Raw genomic sequence first — 18,529 nt, forward strand, 5'->3', positions numbered from 1 at the left:
TAGGAAGCATGTACATACGCGGCACCTGTGCAACAGAAAACTTTTGGGCTCAAAGATCGCGAGTGTCCTCATCCCAAAGATCAACACCTTGCAGCATGGCCTTGTCTGGAAAGTGGTTATTAGCCACAAAATAAGGTAAGAAATCAACAAAAAAAAAAAAACCCGACAAAAAGTGTACAGGAAAAGAGAAATGGAAGGGACCTTGTACAGGGGTGTGCAAAGGGAATCTGATCATCACATGGCAGTGGGCCCTGTGCCAGAAAGAGCATGCCGGGAGTTACAGACCTGACGCATTATATTGTTCATTGGAAAGCACCATACCAATTATATTATTAAGAACCTTAGATAATATTTTAACACATCAAGGAAGCAGCACATGAAATAACTACCTCAGCAACAAGATTCCACTCTTCTGCAAGGATAACTGGCAGTAAGTATCGCTGCCAGTCAAACTGATAGGTGTGACCACGCATTAAGGGCAGGGCAGAAACCCATCCTTCTATATCAAATCTCAATAAGCCTCCAAGTTCAAAGGAGTGTTAGCAAAGGTGGCAGTCAAGGAAGTAACATGCAAATCTCCAAGCTGGCTGTGGCATGGATTGCCAACACATGGGTATGTTTGGATAGACTATGTGCCTCCGGGAACACAGACCTCTGCTAGCTTCACATAGCTTGCATATCTCTGCACAGCACAAAGCTACCATCCAGGATGGAACAGCCCTTGCTTTTCTGCTTCTGGAGCTGGTTCATCCAGAGATAATTTGGGCATGGTGTTGCCCAACATGGTATAGAAAAACCTACTCTGACATCCTCTGCCAGTACCTGAAAACTCCAAGGACTTTGACTGTTCTGCCTATTCTGAATAAGACAAGGCAAATGAATCAGATGTGGGCAAATCCTGCCCTACTGAACACAGTGACACAAGACAACAATGCAGAAGATGTGTTCACATACTGCAGAAATCTGAGCCACATTTGTACATGGGACAGACACTGTCAGAGTTGTTCTCTTGGAACTTGAGGACCAGATTTTTTTGTGCACTAGAATTTGTGCACCAGATTTTTCCCCTGCATGGCACAGAGACCCAGCTCCATGGCAATTCCCCACACACATCTGGAATAATGGGCTTGATGGTAAGCTGGGATGGGCCACTGGTAGAGGGAGGGCCAGGTAACCTACTGCTGTATGGATCTTTTGACTATTGCTTTGCTCCCTAATAAGATAGGATCACAAGAGCAGAAGAGGGTGCTTCAGCCTCATGTCCACACCAGAAGCTTAAATGGAGAACCTGTCTTGCCTGGAAGCAAGCCACTCCAACCGAAACGAGGTGAAATTCCATGACCAGATCCTTCGGCATGATAGAAGCTGGAAATAAAAGATAGATAGTAAACTCAGAACCTACATAACACCTTGATGGGTTCATTACAAACATGTGTTGCAGAATAGGTCTGTGACTCATCTGACTGGAAGAGTTTCTCAGCTGATAGAGCTGCCAGAACTCTGTGTCATATCTGGGATTTCTGATTATGGTAGTTAAGCACAACAACAGCAAATTAAGTAATCCATTTGAAATATATGGAAATGCAACTCTGAGGCCAGCTCCATAGTACCAACCTGTTTAATTTATAACCTTTCTAAGGATCAGTTATCGTGAAGATGTGAGAATGAGAGCAAAAGGCCACTCTTTTAGCTTAAATTGCACTATTATCACTCAGCTCCCATTCAGAGGGCAAAGAGTAACCTGCCATGGCAACTTCTGCAAAACAACAGATTGAGGCATGCCTGAACTGTGGACTTCTTCAGAGGCTTGGTAGTTTCAAGATATACGGAGAATACCAGCTCCCTTCACTACTTCACAGCAACACAACCACTTACCTAATAAATATTAACTTCATAGCACCTTAAACTTTATACCAACCACTTGCCTATTAAAAGAATCTCTCCTCTTCCCTCCTTTCACCTCAGCTGTTACAATTTCCCTCCTTTGCATTTCCCTACACTCTTATTTTCTAATTCCTATTATTCTCTTTTTCTCCATATTCCTCTTGCTCTTTTCCTTCATCTATATTACTGATGGCACGCTCACGAGAAGATGCTAAAACAGACAATCATGAAGTTTGAGGACAAAAATTCCTGTCACAGGTTTCACGGATCCCTAGGATAATAGAATGTAATACAAGTTTCCCTCCACTCTGACTTGTTGTAGAGAAGAGCATAAGTAGAAGCAAACCTTAAAACCTAAACAAGAAAGAGAAAGCACAACAAGCATCAAGAGACATTGCTAGGAAGGAAAAAACTCAGATTGCAGAACAGATCTGGATATACAGGCTCACTAGACAGAATAAAAAAAAACCCACAAAATCGTATTTTTACCATCCTTAATTCAACCAAGGGCTCCAAAACAGAAATAACTGACCAATTGTGTGAGCAACATTGTAAGTGGGAGTTTCTTTTCTTTAGATCAATGTAGGATGGAAGAAATGCTGTCAAAGTTTTACTTACGGAGATCTTTGTGAAAATATACAGGAGCAGAGAGAGGACTGACAGATAGACCTGAATCCGTTTCCCACCAAAACGCTTCCTCAGATACTCCGGCATTGTCACCACCTGCAGGGGGAGCAGATAAGGTTTCAGATAATGGGGAACAGATACAAAGCAAATTAGAGGAAGTTTTTTGCTACTCAGATACTGTGAGAGTGGAGTGCAAAGAGAGGGGAGCTGCAAACGCAGTTGCAAGGAAGAGCAGCTCCAGGAATCAAAGGAGAACAAGTACCAAGTACTTCTCAGCTCAGGCCTCAGAACAGAGAATCCTTACTTTTCAAATATATACAGGCAAAATACAGCACAGTTCTAGCACACTCGGATCTCGTGCCATTCATAACAACTTTGCAATATTCAAGAGCTGATCCAAAAACACGAGCAGAGAAGAAAAGCATTACGTACTGTTTTGACTTACCCCAGCTTTGATGTAGATGGGTACAAACAGCCATCCTAGAATAACCACAAATATCAGAGCCTGCAGCCAAGACAAGAGCAGCTGAATTAGCCTCCTTTCTCTAGACAGCACTCCCAAAGACCATTTATCAGACCCAATAGCAGCTAAAGACCATTGAAACCACGTAAACCTGGGTATTGGGGAAGGGGAGTGGGCAAGAGGAGGAACTGCTCTGTCCTTTGTTTTACAGTTGAAAATTTGGGAATGAAATCTTAGCCAAAAAATTTGTCAGGTATTATGCAGCCTGGATTTCATGCTAGATGTCCCAGAGAAACACACACAATACTACTACTACTACTACTACTACTACTACTACTACTACACTTCCTAGAAAAACAGCCGATATCTGCTCACAGGATTGCCCTCTGGTATCGAAGCACCACTCCACCAGCAGCACCAGACTATCCTAGCCCTCTTCAGATCAAGACCAGGGAGCCTGGTTTACCAATGGTTAAAATGCAACCAGCCCATAAGACTTCCATTTCCAGGAAATATTAAGGAAGGTGAAGCCTACTACTTGAGACCCATTTGCTAGCATCTTGAACCCAGAGCCACTAATGCAGGATCCTTTCCCGCTCAGAATCAGGTATGCTGCAATGGTATGTTGTGACATCGGCAAAGCTAGACGCTGGGGAGAGCAGCACTTCTTTTAATTATCATTTTCATCACTAACTGCCTTCTGCGCTGGGTCTCTGTGAGATGACTGTATGTTTTACAACAATCTCACATATTGTACAGGATGTACCACATGCATTTTGTAAAATATTTTGTATTTCCACACTGCCATTTCATAATATATTTGGTGATACCATATATGTATTGTGAACTATAGATTTACTGTATTGCAGCATCACAGTTTTCTGACAAAATCCTGCTCTCAGAGCTGCACTCTGCCATTATTCTGTCCACAGGGTTTAGAGGGCTTTTTTTAACTGCATCTTTGAAGTTCTGCCCTTAGATCAAAACCATAAGATGGACAAGAAATACTGGGTCAGCTTCTGTTGTGATACTAATACAAATTAGAAATAATTTCAGTGGAGTAATAATGATACACAAGGACAATAACAGTCAAACAGTATTTCTTTCAAGAGGAGAATCAGATTATACAGTCAAAAGCAATATTTCCACCACATCTATTAACCTGTGCGCCAGTCCCCCCGTGTCATAAGTAATGAACTATGTAGTGTATCTGCTCAAATATACACATGCATCATTGCTTCTTCATAAACAATTGTTGTACACTGTGGATGGATATTAGTCCACACAGAATCTCCCAGGAGTTAGAGCTGGATACGTTTGCAGAAGGACGTGTGTCCTAGAGATTTGAATACCATGAAATTTCAAGCAATGCTTGTTCTGTTTTGTTTTGCTCAGTTTTGGTACAAAGGTAAGAGGAATCAGGTTTCTTAGAGGACTAGTGTAACCAAATAGAAAAAGATGACAGTTTAACTGTGCACATCTTGTAAAGTTCATTTCTCGTTCTCCTTAAGTATTTATATCACATGAGTACTTGACTATTTGCAACAATCCTCTACCTGGAAAAGCCACACCCCTCAGGGTAGTATCCTTCTCTCACTGCGCAGAATTAAATGCAAGGAAAGTATTTACCAATGTAGGCTCATTAAGTCCTTTGTGTTATGGTATAATCCCTTCCATGAAGGTGAATTAAGCAGAACAAAGACATTATTATCCACACCACAGAGCCTGAGAATACCAGGAAATTAACTGAATCTCATGTGAATCTCCATGCTGTTGCAGTTAACACTACTCCTGGTACTCCAAGTAGTTCATTTAAAGTCAGCTTGGATATCTCTACACTATACTGCAACCATAAGCAAAACACACACATAATTAGAGGCAGGAGAAAGTAAAGAGGGAAAGATTTTTGGAATGCAGGTAGTTGTGAAGGATGACCAAAATTTCTTATAACTTGTGAAGAAATCAAAGCCCCTTCAACAATTGCTACAAAGCAGAATACTGTAAAAAATACTATGGGTTACAAAACTGATAACTTCTTCCCAACATCCTGTAGTCTGAAAGTGCTCTCTATAAATACTTTAAAAGTAATCAAAAATATATGTACAGAGAAGAGAATCCACCAATTTATTTGGTTCAAATGCTCTCCAAAAAGCCTCATTCAGCAGAAAAGGATCATCTTCTCCCAGTGGCTTGGACAAGGACCAAGGAGGACGAGCTAAATAGTAGATTACATTGGCACTCACTGGTCTGCACAGAAAACAAGTGTTGCCAAGCACAAACTTTGACAGTCCTAAATTATTAGGCAATGTTGTTTTGATTAACCTCTGCAGATAATTGTGATGTCACAAATATGTTCACTTAAATGCGTGCCACTTACATTCCATTCATACCCTCCGATGGCAATTCCTCCGGCTGCTGCTGTTCCTGCTATTCCCACAAAATGTCCACTGCCTATGTTACTGGCAAACAGAGAAGCACCAATCTGCAAACAGAAGCAACAATATTTGGTTCTTAGGTCCCGTTAATGGTAACTTGAAAAAATCATGTTCATTTGGCATTTTGAACTCATGCTATCAGATGGTGATGATGAGAATGATTGACAACCAACTTCCGTGACAACTTTAAAGACTCCGTCTTATTGTTCCCCCTGAAACCCGAAACTCCAGTCATCACATCTACAGCAATGAGAAAGAATAGGATGTTGCACAGAAGATCTCCTTCCAGTTGAGTCAAACAGTTTATTACACCAATATAGATTTTAAAATATTTTCAAAACTTGACTAACTGACATTTAGATTATATCCAAAGAACTGGGGAAGAAGACTGTGATCTGTCTTGCCCAAGGAGGAAAAGATAAGTGCATATCCACTTGTCAAAGTGGCACTCCCTATTTCATATTCTACAGTCTGTGAAACTAAATACATCATCGGTGAGAGTTGTACGGACTTCGTTCTTGGTTCACTTTTAGTCAAAAGATACTCGACTATTGAATTCAATTCTGAAGGCTGCATGGCAGAAATATCTGCTGAGAAAGTGCTTCTGGAAAATACAAACTCTAGTAGATCAAGGAGTTATATTTAAGAAGTTCTGGATCTCTAAGACCCCCAAATATTGCACTGATCATAGAAACAGAACAGTGGAAATAACATAGGAATTGAGGAACAAGGAGACATTAAAAAAATGAAAGGTTTATGTTGGATTACAGACAGGCAGGAGCCATTCACAAAAGGGAGATTGTGCCAAAAGATCTAATTCTTTATCAAACAGCTCAGACAATAGAAAAGATCAAGAGGAAAAGCATGAGCTTCATTTCCTCAAAATGAAACCATTAAAGGCAGCAGAAATGCATAACAATAATTTACGAGGTCAGACATTGAAGGATGCAGGGTGAGAACTCGAGCATGAAGAAGAGGTTGGACGGGCAGAAGACATGTGAGCTGGAATAGTTCTGAGATGAAAAGGCAAGTGAACATTTTGTTTATTCACTTCTATTTTTTCCTCTAAAAGCTACAAAGAAAAAAAGGAAACAGGGTTAAAAATAAAAGCAAAGCATATAGTAACTAGGCAAAAGAACCTCTGCTGACCAGCTTCTAATGCTCTTTTGAGATAAACCTCTCATGTTGAAAGATCCCAACGTACTTAAAAATTGTTTTCTAGACATATGGATGCGGGACCTGCATCCAGCATGTTCTCCTTATGTAGTTCCCTAGTACAGGTGGTTGGAATATGTTTGGAGTCAACTTTACGAAAGGGAGAAATATTCCTTCTCTGTAAGTCACTGGGAGATTTCTAGGGTCTTAAAACGTAAATAAAGGGAGTAGTTACAAATTTCCAGGTCCTCAGTCACTGCCGTGAGTTCTTTGAGTGGCATTAAAAATTAAGTCAATCTTTCTGAGAGCACAGGGACTATTGCTTGAGATTCAGGAGGATAAAAGGGATTTCATCATAGAAATCCACCTCAAAAGATCAGATTTATTCTACAGAGCTATTCCATAGCCAGGAATAGCAACCATGCTCTTCAACTCACAATCCTGATCTCTAATCACAAAATAGATTTTCCTCCCCCATTTTTATATGCAATGCACAAATAAAAGTCATCAGAGGATTCCACTCTTTCTTTTCCAAGCTTGCCTTTTTCTCCTTTCCCTAGTCTGATCTCCTGATTTCTTCTAGTCTTTTTGCAGGTAAACTATTCTTTTGCTGTGACAGATAATCTGTGTCTCCAAGTTCACTCAGTTCTGGATTATTATTATTATTTTACGCATTTCTAGAAGTCATTTGTGCCCTAAAGAAATGTAAGCATTTTGTCATATGACAGATATTTCTACAGGAATTATAAATGTTGCAACAAGTATTAGGAAACAAGCCAGAGACATCACTTTTTCTTCTAACCTCTTTGTGACAGGAACAGCGTTTTCCCAGCAATGATCATGAAGAAACAAATACCATTTGTACCAAGCATTAGCACTGCTGTCCAGCGCTTCCCTGGAGATGAATAATTAAACTTAAATCTAGGTTACTAGAAATGCAATCACCAGAAAAGATTAACCACATTAATCTCTGATTTTATTTAATGTGTTCCCTCTCCTGTTTCAAAAGCTTAAAGTGTACTGCAAGCAGATGCAAGTAACAAAAGCAGCTAATGAAGAACTTGAAGAACTGACAGCTGCAGTGAGCTTTGGCTCAGTGCCCGAAACCCCGGGACGTATTGTGGGATTCATTGACAATGCAGTGTTCCCAGCTTTACCTAGAGTACAACTGTATTAAAAGAAAAATACAAAAACAAACCAAAACAATGCAAAATTACCAACATGTTTAAGGCCAGCACAAGGACAAAACAATGTGAATGCACATAGCACCTTCAATTTCTAAATTTTCTTCTTTGAATTTGGGAACACCCAGTGCAGCTTAACTGTAAAATCAACATGTACTAATAATGGATGCCATTTTAATTTTTTTTTGTTGTTGTTACATATACATGGAAAGGTAGAACACGGCTTCATAGCTGGGAAGACACGTATTACCCTTAAAACAGCAGCGTGGTTAAAGCAAGAGGACCGTTTACCAAATATGCTTGCACCCTGTTAGCTGCTGGTGCCAGAAGGGAAAGAGAAATTTCCAGTCCACCACAGCAGTACTTTAAGGAAGAGGGAAGAAGGCAGATGGGCTCTGGGCCCAAGCTGCCTTGCTGAAGAACACTGGGCTGAAACTGGGCAATGACAAAGGGAAACAATTTTCTCCGTGTTAACTGTTCTTGGTGAATGTGTTAGTGAATTGATTTTAAAAACAGATCTAGGAGAAGGAGTAAAGAAGAAAGTTGATTGAAAGGAACAAAAGCTGTTAAGAGGGAAGGAGAGGACAAAAAAACCTGAACTAACCTGAGGCAAACGTGGAACATTAACTCTTTTAAAATATTTCAAGAGGTCAGGTTTTAACAAGAGTACTCTGTTCAGGAAAAGTACCATCACACTGGAGGCAGATGATGATCACTATGTTTTTTCCATGTTATTCATTAACCGTTTCACCTTGATCTTTTCATTAACTTGAGGATGCACTGACATCCTAGCACTTGCTGTTCCAAATCACATACAGCGGGTGTACTTTGCAAATCAATGACCATTGCAGTGACAGTGTGCACTTTACAGCTTACGACTTTTCTCCTTCCCAGGACCTGCTCATACACACCTTATGGCCCAATGTCCACTTTCCTGTTTGAAAGCGTACCTGGGTATCAAACTCTTTTCCCCATCCCAAGCACGCCTTGCCTGGGGGCTTTAGCCCCTTTACAGAGAACGGCAGAGGCTCCCTCACATCATGAGGAGGTCATGAGCCTTGCCCTGAGGTATCATTCCTCCCATGGGTCACCTGCAGAAGCTGCTTCTCAAACCCCTCTTTCCTGGACAAATTTCTCATTCTCTTGTTTGAGAACTACTCCTTGACACTGTCCATGCTTTTCTTTAACTCACAACTCTTCTCTGCAACATGTGACTTGACCCTGAAGGAAGGACATCGTTTTTTTACCTGAGTTTTTTGGGATCACCCTTAATCACTTTGGAAAAGTCAGTACACTGCTTACAATGAAATATTGCTGCCACCCTTTCAAGGCGCTGAGACCTAAAGACAGAAGTGTAGGTTTTTATTCTTCTTTCCCAATTACTCTGCAAATTGTATGTATTGCATTATTGCCAGATTAAACCACATTCATGCACAATTCACTAAGCGAGAGGTGGATATACAATGCGCATCAGATGTGTCGCTGTCTTCAGACAAGCCCAATGGCTGTTGGAACAGCACAGTTGCAAGCAGCCTGATCTGATACCTTTCCACCTTTGTCCTCTGAGACAGAAACAACACCTCCTGCCCAGCTGGAAAATTCTGACAGATTCTGTAGAAATCTGTTTCACTGAACTTTTCCTTTTCTACTAGATCTTTGCTTTGATTAATTTATTATTCTTTTTACTCTGAAAATTATTTATTTCCCACTATTTTTTTTGCATGGAACTTAACAAGATAAGTTAATTTCTTATTCCACTTTACTTAAGAAAAGGAAACACAAATCTTACTCAAGCCAGAGTTGTCTTACCTGGCTCCTCACAGCACTGTCAGATTCAGCAAGTGGAGATAACTATGAGAATATGTAAAACTTAACTGGAAGCAGAGATCTGAGAAATCATGCCAGTGGTCAGTTCTGATGGCCATGAAAATAAGCCATGCAGAACTGAAGCAAATATCTTTCTCTTTTTTCCCTTAACTGTTACCTATCTCACAAAGATCGACAACAGATGAGCTGAGTTACATTTCCATTTGAAGTGTAGCATGTACTTGACTCTGTATGCTTCCTGTGTACTCTTCAGTAAATCTTTCTAACCACAGCTGGCCTTCAGAAGCCCAGCACATTCTCTTTGTGCTATTAGCACTTATGCCGCAAAAACTGCGGTATATAAGGTAATACATAATTTTTTTTTTTTTTTCAGATAGCTCTGTCTGCAAAACTGTAGAACTTGAAGAACAAAATTCAGAAGCAGGAAAGCTTCAAAACTGAGATTGGGTTTGGTTTTGTTTTTTGGGGTTTTTTTGTGTGGTTTTTTTTTAAGTTGTGCATGAAACCCTGTTAATCCTGTCAGAAAAGCTGCTACCAAAGCTGACTGTTCTCCAGGAACAAATGCTTCATTTCCTACAATGATGGAAAGTATTTGGCTGAACCTCACTCCTTCATCTAACAAAAGAAGTTAAAGTTTGGTTTGCAAAGCCCACTCTTACAAAGCTGTCACTTTCCTTGAGCTTCTCTGTGTCTTTTTGGAAAAAGCAGAACTGTTTATCAGTATTTAAAAAGCCATGTGTGTCCTTCCTGAAGATATTTCCCTCAAAGCCCGAGAGATCAAAACCAGTTTCTTGAAGATTCTTCTCTCAGTTTCTGTAAAAAGACTGTGGAAAGGGCACAGCATTTCATACCATTATGATTAACCCATGATGGGTTTCAATCTATGGCAATCAGTGAGAACATAATTATATATCCTGGTCCCAAATTAACTGCTGGAACTACTGAGTTGGCTCATCCACTGCACAAGGGCAGTGATTTCAGTGAACTGACACAGAACTAACCTAGTGCATCCACAGAACAACCAGAAAAGACTAACTGTGGGCTTTGTTCTGCAAAATACTAAGCAACCTTCATGGGTTCTGTTTGAGCCAACAATCAGAGCCAAAGTTGGACGGATTTGACCCAGGAAAACTGTCTTTCTCCTACTTTATACATTGAGAAATTGAATCACAATCAGGCAAAGTGACTGACAAATATGCAAAATCCATATGAAAAATGGGACTAACCTCCAGCTCTTGATTGCCAGTTTCCTCTAGTCTACTAAACCACAGGTGTTATGTCATATAAGTGAATAGAACCCCTGTCTCAGGCTAGTCAGTCAGAGATCCTAACACACTGCTCATGAGCCTCTTCTCCTACAGGTCAGAAAAGCCACTTATGGCTGCCCTGTAGAGCACAGCATGTAGCACAACCACTGAAAAACACAATTAGTTTAAGGGAACTAAGTTTATAATGAGTTTATTGAAGGATTTTTTTTTTTTAATTTTTCTCTGTTCCAGAAAGCAATTACATGGTAAGGTTATGCTGAAGTTGCAGGGAAGAAATCTGATAAATAAGAGTCCACTTACAAAACAACTTCCTCCTCCCTGCCTCTCATCTACAGCCTGTGGAAGTGCATCTGGGCTTTCCGGAACCAGGCCAGGTTAGTCCTTATGTGGCACAGAAGAAAAGTTAAAGCAGAAGTAAAAAAATACACACAGTATTAGCTGTTGCAGAACTGAGATCACATCTTTGACTGAACTTTCTATACTTTCATTGGTTTCCTAGTCATTTCAGCCCAGTTTGCACTGGGTGATGGACATCCTATCTACCTGCTAAACTGTGGGAATAGGTGTTTTTATCCAAGGCAAACTTTCCAAGGTGGTGCTGCTGACATGGTATTTAGTTTGTGGTTTGAGTGCTTGCCGTTTGTTTATTTTGAGTGATACCAGGAAGAATAGCAAGAAGGGTTTATTTTTATGGTGCAGGAAGATACTCCTAGCATTCCAAAGGGAAAGATCGAAGGGGTAGTCTAGGACTCTGCTGATGACTAGCACTTCATCCATGCTGAGCTCACAGAGTTTGGGAAGGAGAGAGGGGTGATCATAGCAGCAACCCCGGCACTGTGGGGTCATTCCTTTTGTCTTCCCACTGCAGGAAGGGAGCTTGCTGAATCTGTTAGTTTGGTGTTGGCTGAGAATTCAGTATGAGATAATCTTCCCTAGGTCTTAGGGGAATCATTAGGAGTTCTCAGTGCCACTGCAGCAAGACAGAAGTTTTTTATGAGTCTGTCCTGCCTTGCTTCTTCCACCTTCATTTATTTCTGCACAAAAGGGCATATTCACCCTTGACAGGCGTACAGAATTGCACAAGGTTAAAACCAGCCCACTGATTAAAGTAACAGTTAAGCAGAATAATCTGTTCAGGTTTTTTTTTCTCTCCACCTAGAATTATGGGATTTATCTTAAAATAACTTGGAAACTTTCTGTTTCCTCAATCTTCCAGTGGAACCTGATTTTTCTTAGATTTACTATACTGAATGAGGAAACCTTTAACTGTCATGAGCCTTTAATCTTTTTATGTCATTAAAGAGGCAGTCCCAATCTCTTCTAAAGGCAGACAGCAGCTCCCTGAAGCACAAAATGACTGAAAGATGTGTAGGCATTTCTGCAGCCTACTTTAAGAAAAATCCTAAATTTTTAGACAGCAAAAATTTACTCTCATTCTCCACAATCCTGTAACTGAATCCATGTCTTCAGAATCTTGTATCAAAAGTCTTAATGAAGTGCAAAAACATTTTTGGAGACTGAATGCGAGATCAGGAATGTTGAGGATTTCCATTCAAGCACATGGAAGCATGTGCAACAAAAGTAATCTAGAAAATGCAGGTTTGTCTAAGTTTTCTGCTTTTCCAAGAAGTCACACTGAACAGATTGTATGGTCTAGAAGAAATAGATAATTTTGTCTAATATCATTTCTGCCTGATCTGCTGGATGGCTAGGAATGTATTTTCTGTCTGTGACTACTTTTGTACGCTTTGGAAGAGAATATAAATCCATGAAAGACAAACAATAAGTCACAGATAATCTTTAAAAAAAAATTAAACTATATTTTACCAATAATTTATCATAATATTTCCAGGATTTTCTCTTTGTACGGACCAGAACTTGTTATCAAAAGTGGAAACAACAGAGGAAAAATTTCAATAAATTAATTCTTCTTTGTGATAACCTCAAAATGAGCCAGCTTCTTTGAGTAAAGTGAAAGTAATAAATTCAAAATATTACAAAGTTTTCAAGTGGGCTGGAAGGCAAGGCATTGGATTTGTCTACACTGACATTACCATTGTATCTAGGTTCAAACAAGTTGGTCACATAATCAAGATAGCACTGTTCCCTATCACATGGATCACACGGCTTTTGTCATGCAGTTTGCCCTATATCACCATGGTTAGAGAGAGTTTGAAGCACATCTACATGACACAGCTATCACAATCTCAACAGCATTGTAGAGATAATTAATATTTAAGGACTAGGCATAGCCATATGGAAGTGGGTGCACATGCACATACATGTGTTGTACCTACACACACAATATATAGCACTCACCGGCCACCAAACCATGCTTCGGCCAGCCAGGAAGAATCCACCTACTGTCCCGCGGTTGGTTGAGTACATAGCCTGGAAAAAAAAACAAAAATGAAAGAAAGGAAGATTGAATCATATTTTAAGTACAATTGGCAAGCTAAACACAGACTAAGAACAAACAGCTAGAATGGAGAGGTAAAATAGAAGGGGAGAGTAAAGTGGAAAAACTAAACAGAATAGTTAAAAAGAACAAGCTTATGGTGAAGAAAATAATATGACTGTATCTATTGTTAGTCTACACTAACCATTCAAGCTTCATTGAGTCACCTTTCACTACAGTGTGAGACATGAAATTAAAATTAAATTTAACCAAAAAATGATCACTCAAATAAAAGCTTGTAGGAACACTTCACCAGTGCCTTTGATTTTAGACATCAAAAAAGACTGCAAGTTGCAGCTTCATTTACAGAAAGTGTGCAGCTTTTTTACCCAATACTATCCAGCCGCAGCAGATAGCTACAAAAATCTGTTTTCCTGTTGTATATCAGCATTGTAGCCGCTTCTCTCTGAAGTTCAAAAAAAAGAAGCCAACTGAGATTTCCCTTTCATACACTCATTTTGTACTTGTCAGGGGATGATGGGCTTTAGAAGGAAGCTTAGTCCAATTTTCATTAATGACCCTGATCCAAACACTGGATTCCCATTGTCTCCTCTGATGGACTTTGAACAGGCAAATAAAGAAAGATGACTAGGGAAAATTAGCCAGATTTTTTCTTCTGCAGAAGGAAGTAAATACAATAGATTTACATTTAACTACACACAGCAACTGAGTAAGTATTTGTCCAATAAAGAGGACATTGTTGCTGGAAAGAAACGGTTCCAGGAATTGCTCAGCACACAATTGCAAGACAAGCCACAGATCAGCCCTTTTTTGTCACAGACCTTTAATATAAAGTTCAACTACAGCAGACAGACAGACTTTGTGGCAAAGACCCAGCTCCCTCCCGCAAGACAGCAAAATGTTCAGCCATACTGAGGGCTTCAGATTTTTTGCAATGTTTTGGTCATCTACTGCCATAACAAAGAGGTAAAAAAAAAAAAAAAAAAGTTGTGTCCCTTTAGTGTAAACACCAAATCTTTGGTGCTTTTCAAAACATTGCCAAGCTGATAGAAAGGGAGGTTTAATCTGCAGCTGAGTTCTCTGCGCTGTGAAATGGACCCCTGGGATGCTCCTGGCAAGCACAAGGATTACTGAGGAACAATGCCTCCTTTCCACTTGTTAATGATCAGGTGTTCAGTGAGCAGGACAGCTTGCCCCAAGGAAACCAAAATTTAGTGACATTCCACTGTTTACAGCTTTGTAGTTCACAGCATTGGCCTATTATCTTCAAACACTTCAGCACTGAGGTTACACCAATTGGATAGTATCTGCCTTTCTCCATTAGCTGTGAAAGCACTGGGCTGTTTTTGGATTAGGCACTGAGTTTTCCCTTGCAGTCCTCAGCACATTCAGCATCGCCAGGGTGAAGGCAGGAGGCACTGGTGTGCTTAGATGACAAACAGAAGGTCATTGCCATCGCTTGCCACCCCCAAAACTGTTCCTTCCTTGTAGTTTCAATGGCACTGCACTCTGCAGCCAAGGTCCTGCTGGCAAAAAAAGCCACGATAACACTGCCCTCAAATGGCACCCACAATCTTCACCCATCTCGCTCCTTTGCTGAGAGTGATCTGCAATCCTCGGTCTGTCACACAGCCACAGCTGCAGTTTCACTGTTACACCATCATACTGCCCTCTGCGCACATTGACTTCACCTCTGTTCTCCTTGCAAATCCCTCTTCTCACTATTGCCTATGGCATCACCTCACACCACCAAGTCTCACTGCAGTCTCCTGTGCTCTGCGGTGCTAAACAGCATCTATTCATCTCTCCATTGCTTTCTAGTAGGGACCCTGATCTTTACTCTTCAGATCTCTCAGCTCCTTCCCCACACAACCTTCGTTACTCCACCTTCCCCACTAGTTCCATTCATCCACCTAAACAGATGCCTCCCTGGGTCACCATCCCCTCTCCAGTAAATATCCACATTTTCCCCACCGTGCACTAACTATCTCAATTGAGCACCAAGATCTTTATACCATTATACATTTTCATTTACTGAGCCATTTTCCCAGGACCTTATAAACTACCCGCTCATTAAGTAAAAAAAAAAAAAAAAAAAAAAAAGAAATGAAATAAAATCCCAACCTACCCATAGTCCCACTGCCATGACTACCAAAAAATAGATGACAATAACAGAGATGTCCGCAGCATTGTTGATCCTTATGTTGGATTCCATCCTGGCTGCTTCTCTGGCTTTCTTCTTCTTTCTCTCCTTATATGCTTCTTGCAGAGTTCAGGTTAATAATAAACTGCTGTCATCCCCTGCGTCTTATATAATATATAACTTCAGATTCACTTGTTCCCCATGGGACACAAGTTGAAGCTGCTGCTTTTCCTCGGACAACAATTCCTTCCCAAATATTGCTACAGGTGCTGCAGATTTCAGAGTTCAATCCCCTGCCAAAGGTGCTCAGGGTTTTAACATCCGCGAGCAGATGTCTGAGAAGGAATGAGCACGGAAAGGAGTGGCTTGGCTGCAATAAACCTGCATATTCACCTCACTGTGTGTGAATACTTTTTTTTTTTTAAAGTCGTTGTACCTGTAAATCTAGTCACAGAAGATGTAGTTCTTTTAGATGATGATGGTAAGCAATTATCTGTGAGGACTGACGTGACACCTGGGGAAAACCCAGGGGTCCAGGAGCAGGGACACCCTCTGTGTCATCTCTGAACTCAGCAGCATTACTTAGTGGAGAAATAGCCCTGTATTTCTGGGAAGGAGACAACCTAAAGCTGCTTACACCTCTCACATGGGTACAGGTAAAGATGCATGTGAACCGCAAGACTCAGATCCAGGAGTTTACTGTACTGAATTTCAGGTTGTTTACACTGTGGTGTTGGTTCTTTCTATTGTAGCTAATCAGCTTCACATTGAAATAAGTTCAAAGTTCATCAGAGCTTGGGTCTGCTCTCCCTTTATTTGTTCCTCTGACTTCAGAATCAAGCTAAGCAAAATAACTGGTCACAAAGATGTGGAACACACTGATTATAGACACATCTTCACAGCTATTAATATGGAAGTTTCCCCAAATGATGCCTGTGATCCTCTGAGCCAGAAGAGGTCAGAAAAATTCAGGATATTTAGAGCAAGAGACACAGGTGCCAGGCACATTTTTGGGCTTTTAGGATATCTGAAAGCCCTATTCTCTGCTTGATAGTAGTGAATTCATTTACAGCTCACTAGGCTGCCTTTTGGGAGTAAAATGCTACCCTGAAGTTATGCTGAGCAGAACAAGCAGTCCAGTACATAGAAAGCACCACAGGTTTGACTGATCGTGCAGTGATTATTTCCTCAGAAGCTGAAATTGAGATCTGGTGCTCTGTTCATCGGCCACAAATTTTTCTTAGGTAAACTATCCTTTGGTAATCATGGCTAATAAAAATCATCTAAGTCTAAGAAGCTGTCATAAAGTGTGATTACCTACAAGAATAAAATAAAAATCTATTGTTTGAGCTCCCATACTCTTTTGAAACAGTCCTATCCTCTGATAGTTTAGGCATCTCTCCCAAAACACATTCTTCAGTTTGCCTACAGGACTGTGAAATGTTAGCTTTAAATCCAACAGAGAAAAAATTAACCCTGGAAGCTGCTGAGCATCCAAAATTCCCATTAGCCACAACCTTCCCTGCTGTGTATTTCAGAGGAAAATAAAAGACTTATTTACTAACCTTAATTATCGGGAAAGAGTTTGCCTAAGATAGGCTGTAGGTGGCACTTCTTTACAAAGATTGACATAGATTCCTATGGGTCCTTGCAACTAACAAAAAGTTCGGTTTTCATGAATTCCATTTCTGCATCAGTCTACAGAGGTAAATAATAAAAAAAAATTAGACAGGAACTTATCTGCTATAATATATCTTCTGCTCTCATCCAGACCTCTGCAAAAAGAGAGTTCAGAGCCTAAGAGACACTACAGCCTCCTGTCCACAGCTCCTAGTGTGGCCACATCAACAAGACTTCAAGGTTTGAAATAGTAATGGAGAATCAATGTCTAAAAAATAATAATTATGCAATTCTTATCTTTATGTACAGTGGAAACAAATTTAATCCTGTTTTCTCTCTGAAGGCCACAAACCTAAACCAAACATCATCTACAAGACTGTCAAAAAGGGGAGACAGCTTTGTCGAGGCTCTTAATATCTCACCTCCACATCCTCATATCTGCAGTCCAAAGAGAAACCTAAAAGCGTTATACTCAGCAGATTTTTGGTGTACTAAATGAATCACTTCATTAATTGAATGCATATAAATGGTCTCTGAAAGGTCAGCCAAGTTTCCAGATTTGAAAAAGGCTGAACCTACCTTTGTATTAAAGCTTTCAAAGATAAGCACAATTAAACCTCCTGATGCGAAGAGTGAACTTCGCATCAGGAGATGATAACAACCTCTTTTTCTCATGCTCAGCTAGCAACGTGCTTCAGTGGGTGCTCTCATCACCCTAAAGTGTCTGGTCAAGCAAGTATAGAGCTCCAATACTAGAGAAAATGACAAATAATTTTGTATATTGAGGAAATTTCCCTACTCTTTACTATAAGCCAGGTCAACTCACTGAAGTAAGAGAGATTTTAATGGGAGTAAGCAAAACAAAGCCTAAGTAGCATAACACAGTGACTGTGATCCATGTCTATAATGACTGCTACCCTCTGGATCAAGTCTGAGGACATTTACCTTATCATGAATATGTCTGTTCATACCTGAGTAGACAAAACAGACAATGGATGAGAGCTCAAACAGCTACAGAATGGTGTAGCAACTTGTTGAAAATCACACAACGAATTACTGATGGAGACCAAACAGAATTATGCCATGGATTTGCATACTGAACTATAAAACTGCTAGGGCTGACAGAGGCACTGCTCTCTTTCGGGGTACAGGGCAGGTACATGAGCTCTGTAGAAGCTGCCATTGCTCTGATGTAACTAGAAAATGAGGCTATAGGATGGAAAATTTGAGAATTACAGCCCTTGCTGCCACTTAGTCTAGTATCTTAAAAACTTGTGTGTAAGTCTTCCTCCTGAAGATGGCAGATGATAAAACAAATAGTAAACCAAACAAACTACAAACAAAGATAAAGATGCATTAGTATGCAAACTACCTCCCACAGAGTGACTCCTCTAATCTTTTCTCTGACATTCTTCCAAATTTCTTTATAAAGCAAAGAGATTTCTTTTTGGGATGCTCTTCAGAAATGCTAATTTATACACAGGATCCTTTGTACAATTAATAA

The 18,529-nt window shown here is 40.2% G+C and overlaps 1 protein-coding gene across 1 annotated transcript in view; it reads right to left on the minus strand.

Annotated features, from left to right (window-relative positions):
* SLC5A1 (solute carrier family 5 member 1) overlaps positions 1–15,477 on the minus strand; it is a 28,200-nt gene extending 12,723 nt beyond the window's left edge. Inside the window, exons 1-5 of the mRNA XM_010121210.2 lie at positions 15,391–15,477; positions 13,163–13,234; positions 5,352–5,456; positions 2,957–3,016; positions 2,503–2,607 (exon numbers count right to left, since the gene is read on the minus strand). Of these exons, the coding sequence (XP_010119512.1) occupies positions 2,503–2,607; positions 2,957–3,016; positions 5,352–5,456; positions 13,163–13,234; positions 15,391–15,477 (429 nt within the window). The remainder of the gene's footprint in view (positions 1–2,502; positions 2,608–2,956; positions 3,017–5,351; positions 5,457–13,162; positions 13,235–15,390) is intronic.
* Between the last annotated feature and the right edge of the window lie 3,052 nt (positions 15,478–18,529).

The sequence above is a fragment of the Chlamydotis macqueenii genome, chromosome 17, assembly GCF_036417535.1.
Source record: "Chlamydotis macqueenii isolate bChlMac1 chromosome 17, bChlMac1.mat, whole genome shotgun sequence".
In the NCBI taxonomy this organism is placed as follows: Eukaryota; Metazoa; Chordata; class Aves; order Otidiformes; family Otididae; genus Chlamydotis; species Chlamydotis macqueenii.